The sequence below is a fragment of the Cricetulus griseus genome, unplaced genomic scaffold, assembly GCF_003668045.3.
Source record: "Cricetulus griseus strain 17A/GY unplaced genomic scaffold, alternate assembly CriGri-PICRH-1.0 unplaced_scaffold_43, whole genome shotgun sequence".
NCBI classification, from domain to species: domain Eukaryota; kingdom Metazoa; phylum Chordata; class Mammalia; order Rodentia; family Cricetidae; genus Cricetulus; species Cricetulus griseus.
In genome coordinates, this window is record NW_023277175.1 from 117408 (window position 1) to 129604 (window position 12197).

Sequence of the window (12197 nt, forward strand, 5' to 3'; positions counted from 1 at the left end):
TTCTTTCATACTATAGAACATTTGTTTGATGATGTAAAGATATGTTACATTCTTTCATGTTGCATTTGTTTAACTCAGTGAATCTGTGTTACTTTGTCTTCCTAACACCACTGAATGATCTAATAAAGAGCTGAACTCTCAATAGCTTGGTAGGAGAGAAGGATAGACAGGGCTAGTGGTCAGAGAGAATATACCGAAGAGAGACAGGAAAAGGGAAGGAGAGGAAATGGGTGAGAGAGAACACCAGTCACACAGCCAGCAACCGAGTAAGAAGGAAAGAAAGAGATAGAGAAAAGTAAAAGCCCAGAGGCACAAGGTAGCATTTTTTTAAAAGAAACATTTATTGATTTAGGGTTGAGACATGTCTCAGAGATTATGAGCACTGGCTGTTCTTCCAGGGTCTTGAGGCTGGGCTTTGGTGGAGCATACCTTTAATCTCAGCACTGAGGAGACAGAGGCAGGTGTTTGTCTGTGAGTTCGAGGACAGCCTGGTCTTCAGAGCGTGTGCTAAGATAGGGTCCTAAGCTACAGAGAGAAACCCTGTCTCGCAAGACAAAACAAAATAAGAAAACGAAAAAAAAAAAGCGGGTGGTTGGGGCTGTGTTGGCACATAACTTTAATCGTAGTGCTCCAGAGGCAGAGGTACACAGAACTCTGATTTGGAGGCCAGCCTGGTCGACAGAGCAAGTTATGGTACATCCAGAGATGTTATAGAGAGAAACCTTGATGGTTTTTTTGTTGCAGGAGCCCATTTTGGATAGTACATTCCTTCCTGAGGAGGGCTAGGCTGTCTAAAATCAGCTGTGTAGAGCAAACCACAGGGACCAAACTGTAAGGAGCAAATTTACCATTGTTTGCTGCTTCAGGCGTCTGCCTTGGTTTCACTCAGTGAAGAGCTCTAACCTCTAGGGTAAAATAAACTCTTGCTTTCTTAAGTCGACTTTGGTCATGCTGTTTATCACAGTAACGGAACACAAAGTAGAAAATTGTTACACTTTGGTCAGTGGTATTTGTTCTGAGTCCTGAAAGATGAACCATTCTCCTTTTAGAGATCGACCAGTGGTCAATTGGATATAGACTGAAATTCTCACAAACACCAACGAAGCACATGCTAGAGCATGGGCAAGGCAGCAAGTCAAGGAGGCCAGTAAGAGCAGGTCCCCATGAGTCTGCAGCCTTTAAGTACCTATCGTGACCTGTCCTTGATTTTGCCCAGATAGTGGTGATCAAGCACACCTGTAGCCAGCCCTAACGAGGCATCGTTACGGTGTCTCCCTACAAACTCCTCCGGATATTCTATATAATTATATTATTATTCTACGGGCTTGGAGAGATGGTTCAGCTGTGAAGAGCACTGGCCTCTCTTGGAGAGGACACGGGGTTCAATTCCCAGCACTCACATGGCAGCTCACAGCTGTTGTGGGATATTAGTTGAAAGTGTGTTACAATCTTTTATGCTATAGAACATTTGTTTGTTGATGTAAAAATGTGTTACATTCTTTTCTGTTTCATTTATTCAACTCAGTGAAGCTTTGTTACTTTGTCTACCTAACACCACTGAAGGATCTAATAAATAACTGAACTCTCAATGGCTGGGTAGGATAGAAGATAGATGGGGCTGGTGATCAGAGAGAAATATACAGAAGAGACAGCGGAAAAGGGAAGGAGGGCAAACAGGGGAGAGAGAACACTAGCCACTCTTCCAGCAATGGAGTAAGAAGGAAAGAAAGAGATAAAGAAAAGTAAAAGCCCAACGGCACAAGGTAGTTTTTTTTTTTTAATTTTTGATTTATGGCTGGAGAGATGTCTCAGAGGTTAGGAACACTTGCTGCCCTTTCATGGGTCCTAAGGCCAGGCATTGCTGGGGCATGGTTTTAATCCCAGCACTCCGGAGACAGAGGCAGTTTGTTGTCTGTTATTTGCAGGACAGCCTGTTCTCTAGAGTGATAGCCAGGATAGGCTCCAAAGTTACACAGAAAATCCCTGTCTCAAAAAACAAGACAAAACAAAAAAAAAGGGGTGCGGAGGGGTGGGGCTGTGGTGGCACATACCTTTAACCCCAGTGCTCCAGAGGCAAGGGACACAGACATATTTGCGTTTGATGCCCGCCTTGTGAAAGACCCCTGCCCCTTAGCCCTTTCTTTCTCAAGTTTGTCTCCTCTTCCTCCTGTCGGCGGCTTCCCCGATCCCCACCCCCGGCGGCTTCTACTTCCCCCGCCATCCGCTGCAGGCCCAGCCCGAGAACGAGCACCAGGTGGGATGGCCCGAGAACGAGCACCAGGTGGGCCGGCACGAGGGCGAGCTCCAGGTGGGCTGGCACGAGAACAAACACCAAGTGAGCCGGCCTGGAGCCCTGCCCCTGAGCCCCCGCCCGATGAGAAACACTCCGTCCCAAGGTCTCCACCCCCAAGGTCAGCCATCTGGACGCGGAGGGAGGGGGAAATGAGTCTGTTGTACCAGACACCAGACCTTGAGAATATGCTGATCTGGAATGGCTCTGTGTCTCATTTGAACCATCCAATAGAAATGATTCTGTATTTCGCCTCATTTGAAAGACTCTATGTTTCACCTCATTTGAATAACTCTGTACTTTGCCTCATTTGAATAACCCTGTATAGCGCCTCATATAAATTGACCAATGGGAATAGCTCTGTACAATGCCTCATTAGAATTATCCAATAGAATCCCTGCTCCTAGCTTGTGCCTTTTTCCCTATATAAGGACCCCTTTCCCTTGGCTCGGGGTGCTTGGCCTCACAGAAGCTAAGTCGCCCAGGTACCCATATCTCCAATAAAACCTCTTGCAGTTTTGCATCCAAGCTCGTGGTCTCGCTGATTCCTGGGTGCAGGTCTCCTTCTTCGAAAGTACCTCTTCGGGGGGTCTTTCATTTGTATACAGAGCATGTTACAGGACATCCAGAGCTAGTATACAGAGAAACCTTGATGTTAAATTGTTGCAGGAGCCCATTGTGGGTAGTATGTCCCTGGGCCAGTAGGGCTGGGATGTCTAAAATCAGGTAGCAGAGCAAGCCACAGGGCACCACACAGTAAGGAATAAATTTCCCGTTGTTTTCTGCTTCAGGCTTCTGCCTTGGTTTCACTCAGTTGCTAGGTAAGCTCTTATTTCTGTAATTAATTTTCAGCCTGATGTAACTGTTTTTTTTAAAAGATTTTATTTATTTATTATGTATACAATATTCTGCTTCCCTGTATATCTGCACAGCAGAAGAGTGCACCAGATTCCATTACAGATGGTTGTGAGCCACAATGTGATTTCTGGGAATTGACTCAGTACCTCTGGAATAGGATTCAGTTCTCTTGATATCTGAGCCATCACTCCAGCCCCCTGTAACTCTTTTAAACTTAGTAAAAAAGAGTTACCTTATAACCCTTAAACAGTATCTACATGTACAAATTTAAGCTGCTTGCTTAAACTTCTTTCTGAGACTGTGGCTTTGGAGCCTGTCCTGGAATTCGCTCTGCGGACCAGGCTGGCCTTGAACTCATAAAGATCCACCTGCCTCTGCCTCCAAGTGGTGGGATTAAAGGCGTGTGATCCTAATACCCTAAACTTAAAGGTGTGTGCCACCAACACCCTGAACTTAAAGGCAGGTGCCACCAACTCCCTAAACTTTCTTCTGAAAAGATAAACTGTAACAGGTTTTAATAGATTAGCATCTTTTATAAAACAAAAACTTTACATTGTCAGGCTTTGCTTAAAAATGATTTTAAATTGAGGCTTAAATTTAAAAATGATTTTAAATTGTACTTAAAGGTACAAACATTAAAAAAAGACATTTAAAAAACTGCTTTTAAAAAAATTAAATTCCCTTATTGTCTTTCTGTAATTTATAGAAGCATTAAGATTTTAAATCTTAACTGAAAACTTGTTTCTAAGATGGTACATCTAATTTCCATGCAGTCATCTTTAATCAAGATGGTGGTTTAAGTATCTTTTTTTAACTTTAGCAAAATGGCTACCAGTCATTTTGTGCCACGTGGCTGGCTACAAAATGGCAGTGACCCTCACCATTTATTTTAGCTACATGCTTGTAACAGAACTTAGGTTATGCCAGGGAACATAACATTTTAAAAAAAGTATACATAATTTACTTGAGAAATAAACAGGATATTTAAACAGAATTAACTTAATATGGTTAAAATAATAACTTATGTTACCGATTTTTAAAATTGACTATTTGTAGACATGAGAAACCATAACAAACAGTTTACATTTTCTCTTTTAACAACCTTTTCTCTGACCTTCTACGACTTCCTTTAACCCTCTATAACTTTCTTTGTACTTTTGGTTTATTCCTCTGATTTTCTTAGACATTCTTAGACAAGTTTCTCTTTTTTTCTTTATTATTTTAGTACATTCTCTCTCATTTTTCAGTCAACATAAAAATTCATATCAAAGTCCCCTTTTGTTGTTTTTAATAACTTTAAGGCCTTTTTCTTTTTTTCTTTTTTTTTTTGAAAGTCCTGAATAGGCCAGATGGTTCACCCACTCAAGATCCATGTGCTCAAGGCAGATTCCTGGGTGGGGGAGTGCTGCTGGTGATACCAGACACTCAGCCAATGCAGGGGTGGGAAAAAGACCCCACAGTCCCCCTGCATACCAGGTGGGTGGAGCATAGAGAAGGTGGTCCGCCAGGCAGATGGCAGCCTTGCAGCCATGTGCTCAGAGTAGCAAAACTCCAGCGGCAAGCCAGGACCTACCACAGGATGGCAGTTGGGGCAGAGACAGCCCCACTTCGCATGCCTCACAGAATGGCAGGTGAAGATAGAAAAGCAGACTCACCTACATCGGCCATGCTCAGCTGTAAGGGCCGAAGCAATGGTTGGAGTTCAGAGTAGCAGTCAGGGGACTTGGCCACAACACATCAGATAACACAGATAACAAACCTGCTCAGTCACCCAGCCAATTCCAACACTCCTAGCCTTACAGAAAACTGTACAGAAACAAAGACTGGAGAAGAAAGTTACCTAGTGTGGCACCACGTGACTCAACGGAAGGGGGTGTCGTGGTAGATCCTGAATTGAAAACCAATGATGAAAACACAGACAGAATAGACAGGAAAGAACAGATGACAAACCAATCTGCCTGAGGTGCTTATAAGGCAATGGCTCTGGGAAAACCGGTGGCAGAACCAGGTGGCTACAATAGCCGCTAAATTAGGAGGGTCCAAGGGTCCTTGGCCTCCATTCGTACCTCCTGGGTGTCCACAGGGCAGCAGTCTGTGTTCCTATGGCACATCTTCAGATCACAGAATCCGGGGTTGGGGGTGGTTAGTATGGAGACAGACACAAACGGGGAAAACAGGACAGACAAAAGAGACAGGACAAACTGCGTGGCAGACCAAATTACATACACAGACATGCCACCAAACCAAAATTACAAACAACCCTTGGACTTTCATCCAGGGTGGAACCAAGGGTTCCAGAAACATGCCTGTTTCTGGGCATGTCTTCTTTCCCTATGGTCCAAATCAAATGACCCTCAGACTTTCATCCAGGGCCGGACTTCAGAGTCTCTGAACACATCTGTTTCCCCATGAGGTCCAAATTACAAATTCCCAATTACAAGTACAATTCCTGCACTGGCACAGATCAAATTCAAATCATGACACCAAGCCAACAAAACAGCAAGAGACATCAAACATGGACATAACATTGAACATATAAGTTGCGAGTTCGAATCATCTTACCTCCATGATTGAATCCACTCAGGTGAGGGGTGGTTGCAAATCCAGGATGCACCCTCCCAAATGTTTTATTCCCGGAAAACTCAGGTCTCTGTGGTCTTAGCCCAGGACTGGCGTCTCCCCAATCACCAGGCTGATTGGAAAGCTTGCTGCAAACTGCATGAGGCTTTATTGTAGGTTAACAAGCTAACCCCATGTAAGCTCTGGTCTTTCACCTGCCCTCCATGGTGATGGCTCGCAAAGACCTTTTATTAACTCTTAATGGTCACTGTGTGCAAGAAAGATCCTCAGTACATAGCTACTGCAGTCAATATTCTATATATTAGAATAACACAATATTCATATTCTATATCTTTACAAAATTAATGTATATGTCCAATCTTGGTAGTTTTATTCCATGGTCATAGGACAACACAGTTGCCATGCACAACCTAAATTTTATAAGAAATGAAGGATCTGACACCTCATTCTTTGATCAGGTTTTATAATAATCTTTTCCCCTCAATGATTCCCTCAATGATAGGGCAGAGGCAACTTCAGCCATTATAACTTAATTATTGGGTGTAACACAGAATGACCTAAATACGTTGTAGGAAGACATGCACTCTGTTCTGATTATGTTATTCTTGAGTAAGTACAGGAATGGATATTGCAAGAATATCTCAGAGCCTCAACAAGAGACCTCTTGCTTCTTGTTTTTGTTTTTGTTTTGTGAGATAGGGTTTCTCTGTGTAGCTTGGGAGCCTTTCCTGGCACTCACTCTGGAGAGCATGCTGGCCTCAAACTCACAGAGATCTGCCTGCCTCTGCCTCCTGACCAATACCCGTCTTGAGCTCTTGCTTTTTTATGTACAACACATCCTCTCAGGCATAAGGAAGACCTTAAAGTTATATATTAGGCTATATCCCTAAAATCAAAAGGTAGTATGCACATAATATTTGTGGGGAAGCTTAGAAGCAGTACTTCTTGGAGAAGTCATGTTATTCCTAAGAATTTCCATCACTCCAATATTCCCAAGGTCTACAAATAAGAATCACCTGAAGCTTGCAACATGTGGAGATCAAAGCCTAAATTAGGTTAGGTCATCATATAGATCAGGTTTGCTGGATCTTGGTAAAGATGATGGGATGGATCCATGACTTTCACCATTCCCATCAGAAATGGCTGCACTAACACGCATAACTCCTGTCTTTGCACTAAGGCACCATCTTTATATTTTAAGTTTTAAATCTGCTATGAAGATTTTGAAAGTGAGCAAATGAGGAGACATTATTGGAGAAGTTTTTGTGTTTAATTTTGGGTGGGATTTGCTTTTGTGAGAAATTTGAACACTAGGCAAGGGACTTATTGATTTGAATGTGTTTGGTGTGTGTAACTTCTAATGGCCAATGTCGCAGAGGTTTTATATATGGTAAAATTTTATGTAGTTCTTGAAAATATGAGGTGTGTGGTGTACAGCACAATTAAAGGTCTTTGTCACATTTTTATATTACTATGTCTTGTCATTTTTCTTCTTCTTCTTCTTAACACTAGGTATGAAGTCCTGACAGTCCTAGAACTGACTATGTAGACAATGATGAACTCAGACTCACAGATTTCTTCTTGCCTCTGCCTGCTTAGTACTATGATTGCAGGGAAGTACCACTTTGCATGGCATTCTCAATTTTTGGATGTTGAACTAGATACATAGCTTACAACTGTGTTTAAGTACAGTGTCAGGGAATATGATGCCCTCTTCTGGCCTCCACAGCCAACAAACAAGCAGGTTGTGCACAGAAATCCTTGTATACAAGTGACCCACATACATTAAAAATGATTCACACGGTTACTTTGGCAGAATTTTATTTCAATATGAACTCTGTGTTATTTTATGTTTTAAAACTTACATGAAGGATTTAAAAAATGTTCCTATCGCTATGTTTCCATTATGTATACCTTGGATTTGCAAGTCAAGAATACTGTATAAATACTATGTCACATGATTTACAATGGTGGTTGTCTGTTCAGTATAAACTCTGATGTCTTCTAATATTTGTAAGGTGGATATAATAATGCTACAATCTTAACTTTGGTGAAGTTTGTCTGTTTTATGAATTTTCTGATGTGTTCTAAGCTATGAACAGCTACCAAACATCTACTTACATTTCTGTATCTGTAATACCTCTCTCACCCATGTCAGCTATCTGAGGTGTTATAAAATTCTTCTTTTATGTAGGCAAAGATTTGTCCCTTTACAGATATTTTTAAAAATTCTTTTATTAGTTCAAATTAGGAACAAGCTTGCTTCACATGTCAATCCCTTCTCCGTCCCGTCCCTTCTCCGTCCTGTCCCGTCCCTTCTCTGTCCTGTCCCGTCCCTTCTCCTCCCCGTCCCGTCCCTTCTCCGTCCCCGTCCCGTCCCTTCTCTGTCCCCGTCCCTTCCCTTCTCCATCCCCGTCCCGTCCCTTCTCTGTCCCCGTCCCGTCCCTTCTCTGTCCCCTTCCCGTCCCTTCTCCGTCCCCGTCCCATCCCTTCTCCGTCCCTGTCCCGTCCCTTCTCCGTCCGCGTCCCGTCCCCGTCCCCGTCCCCCCAACATTCCACCTGCATCTAGCCATCCCCTCTCCACTCCCCAGGCAGGGTAAGACCCTCAAAAGGGGCTCTCCAAAGACTACCACAGACCTTTTTTACATTTCCTTTCCAGTATGGGCTCTGTGATGTGTACTAAGATTTTTCTTGGAGGAAAAGGATTTGTCACATGGTGAACATGTGTAAGGTTTCTCCCCAGTATGGACTCTCTGATGTTTTCTAAGATTTGAACTGTGGACAAAGGCTATGTCACATTCTTCACATTTGTAAGGTTTCTTTCCAGCATGGATTTTCTTATGTTTTCTGAGATATGTGCATGTGGTAAAACATTTGCCACATTCTCCACATTTATAAGATTTCTCTCCAGTATGAATTTTCTGGTGTTCTCTAAAATATGTGCAAGTAGTAAATGATTTGTCACATTCCTGACATTTGTAAGGCTTCTGTCCTGTGTGAATTCGCTCATGCACTGTAAGTGTTGACCTCACAGTAAAGGATTTGTCACAGTAATTACATGTGTAAGGTTTCTCTCCAGTATGGATTCTTTGATGCTCTCTAAGTGTTGACTTCACAGTAAAGGATGTGCCACACTCCTTACAGGTGTAAGGCTTTTCTCCAGTGTGAATTCTCTGATGCTGTTTAAGTTTTGTCTTCACAATAAAGGATTTGTCACAGTCCTTACAGATGTAAGGCTTTTCTCCTGTATGAATTCTCTGATGCAGTGTAAGACTTGACCTAGTAATGAAGGATTTGTCACAGCCCTGACATTTGTAAGACTTCTTTCCTGTATGAATTCTCTTATGCAGTGTAAGATTTGAACTCACATTAAAGGACTTGTTGCAATCTTCACATGTGTAAGGCTTGTCTCCGGTATGAATTCTCTCATGTTTTGTAAGACTTGACTTCATAACAAATGACTTGTCACAGTACTTACATGTGTAAGGCTTCTCTCCTGTATGAATTCTGTGATGCACAATCAGGTAGGAGGCAGTAGTGAAGCATTTCTTGCATTGCTCACACTGGTATGGTTTCTCTCCAGTGTAGTTTGGTTGTTGCAAATGAGTATATGTAGTGTTAAAACATTTATCATATTCTTCCTCCCTGTGTTCTTGCTTTGTGGTATAGAGTCTGTGATCTTCAGTAATGCTGGAATTCAAATTTAAGGATTCCTCACAGTCTTTAGAAGTGCAAGGTTGTTCTCCAGTGTGCATGCTTTCATGTCTATCTGCATTTGATAAGTCAAGAGAGGCTTCCCCAGGACTACTGCATCTATAGTCATTAGAATTTTCTGTGGTTTCTCTCATTCGGAAAAGAGCACATGTGGAGGGGTCATGAAGAATTTTGCCAAACTCAGTACACTGACAAGACTTCTTTTCTGTCTTCTTATGTTGATGGACTGGATCACATATGTAATAGTTCTCTGCAAAATGATTCAGGTTATATGATTAGGAATTGTTCCAAAATGAAACATCTGATAAATGACCATCTCTCTTAGCTCTCTCATTTGTGAAAGTCAACCAGCCAACAAGCACTTAGATATTTTTCTTAACCTGAAATTGAATGTGTTATCCCCAAATCAGACTGGTAGTCTTTAATTTCAGTGAATCACAACTGACATCTCATCCTTATTAAAAATATGTAATGGCACCAGATGGATCAGGAAAGTGAAGAGAAATAGTAAGCTTTGAGATGTGCTCATTGACTCATTAAATATAGAATACATGTGTTTATCTTTAAATAAATCTTCTGAATCTGATGAAGAAGTGTTCAATCCAATCCCAGGTTCACTGTACTCATACTTATTGAGAGGCAATGAAGAGTAGGGTTCATAAGACCAAATTTCTTTAAAAACAGTCTTAGTTAAAATATCACAGGGTTTACTTTCCCCCTGGAAAAACATATTAGATTCTTTAAAGTAGCAGAAGGAAAGGCAGTATTCTGCCAGATATCAGGGGCTCAGATCATTTGAGACAGGGCTCTCAAGGGCAGCTATTGGATATGTATGTTCTCCATTGTCTGAGCTCCTCATGGTGCTGTGCTTCTTAACTTTCTTCTTAGGGTTACTTGAGCCTAGCCAGTACACCAGCTCCTGAGAGAGTTTGCAGAAGGAAGTCTGTCTATTCACTACTAGGAAGAAAATGAAGGATCAATATCAAGACAGACATCAAGGAATGCTATTAAAGAGAAACCATTTTTCTTGCACCCAAATTAGGCCTATAATTTGTACAACTATTCTAATCTGATGTCAAGAACATTAAATCAAATTACACTTTGTACTACTCTTCTCATCATAGTTAAGGTGTTATTTGCTCTTGTAGTAGATACAACTTTCACGATGCATCCAGGTACCAGAAAGCTACACTAAAAGTAATGATCAGAAAACTTTTCAAGTAGAATTGAACATGGCAAAACATTCTGAGCTCTTGTTTTCCCTTTTACCAGAAGACTACGCTGTTGTCTTGCTCATTCCTAAGCCTACTCTGCATTCTCTCCACTCTACATCCCAGGGGAATCTCATTTGCTCCCAAAAGCTGTGTCCCATAATTCCTGGACATTTTGTATTAGGAATTTGTTGGTCTTAAGATTTTCTTTGGTTTATGTTTCTATTTCTTCTTGTGTATCTTTAATGCCTGTGATTTTCTCACAAATCTCTTGTTTTCTCTTGGTTATGCTTGCATCTGTAGTTCCTGATTGTTTACCTGGCATTTCTATTTAGAGCACTCCCTCAGATTGTGCTTTCTTAAAATTCTGTATTTCAGTTTTTAGCTCTTGAACTGTATCCTTAAGTGATTTTTTGATTTCCTGGAGTGTTGGGTTGTTTTTTCTTCCATTTATTTAAGGGATTTTCTCATATCACCTTTGGGGGCCTCTCTCTTTTTCATGATGATGTTTTTAAGGTAATTCTCTTTGGCTTCATCTGTGTTTTGATGGTCAGGTATTGCTGGTGTAGGTTCCCTAGACAGAAGTTGTAATGGGCGGTGGGCCCAAAACTATGCAGCTTAAAGCCCACCTTTGTAAGCCTTTTAATGACCTTTAAGTTTTTGGCTTAAAGCCAGCTCTGTGAGCCTCCTGTAACCTGTAATTAGACACAGTTTGGCCAAGTGGTACTGCTAACTGCTTCTGTTCCGAGAAAGGGTCTGGGGCTTTTCTGTTGCTGATCCAAGGAAGACCACTAGATGTTTGGCTGATAAGAAGAATGTTCCAGTCCCAGCAAATACCTGATGTTCCTTCTGTTATTCCCCCCAATTCTATTGTTGCAGGGCTATTTAAGCCCACTCTAAGCCCCAATAAATCGAGACCTTGACATTGCACTAGTTCCTTTTCAATTTGTATTCCCTTGATCTCTTTTTGTTGTCTTATCGCTCTAAGTAAAAATACAAGTACAAAATTGGATAGATATGGAGAGAGTGGATGGCCTTGTCTTGTTCCTCAATTTAGAGGAATCGCTTGTAGTTTGATGTTGGCTGTTGGTTTGCTATATACTGATTTTATTATGTTGAAATGTGTTCCTGTAATCCCTGACCTCCCCAAGACCTTCATCATGAAGGGGTGTTGTATTTTGTTGAAGGATTTTTCAGCATCGAATGAGATGATAATGTGGTTGTCTTTTTCCATTTTGTTTATATGGTGGGTTACACTTCCAGAATCTCATATGTTGAAGCATACGTGCATCTGGGATGAATCATACTTGATCGTATCATATGATTTTTTGATGTGTTCTTGGATTTGATTTGCCAGCATTTTATTTTCCTGGTACAAATGCTGCTTGGCCAATGACTAGGATTTCTCATCTGCTAGCTCATCTCAGTCTTAATTATCAAAATCCATATATTTTATAAGACTTATCTTATCAGACACCTTCCTTTGGCATCCTCATCCCCGGGATCACATGGTGACTTCGAGCAGAGAGCTGGATGGAGAGCAA

General features: G+C 41.5%; 1 protein-coding gene across 1 annotated transcript in view; it reads right to left on the reverse strand.

Annotated features, from left to right (window-relative positions):
- Positions 1-8370: 8370 nt before the first annotated feature.
- LOC113838580 (zinc finger protein 2-like) overlaps positions 8371-12197 on the reverse strand; it is a 38746-nt gene continuing 34919 nt past the window's right edge. Inside the window, exon 3 of the mRNA XM_035453853.1 lies at positions 8371-9692. Within this exon, the coding sequence (XP_035309744.1) occupies positions 8371-9692 (1322 nt within the window). The remainder of the gene's footprint in view (positions 9693-12197) is intronic.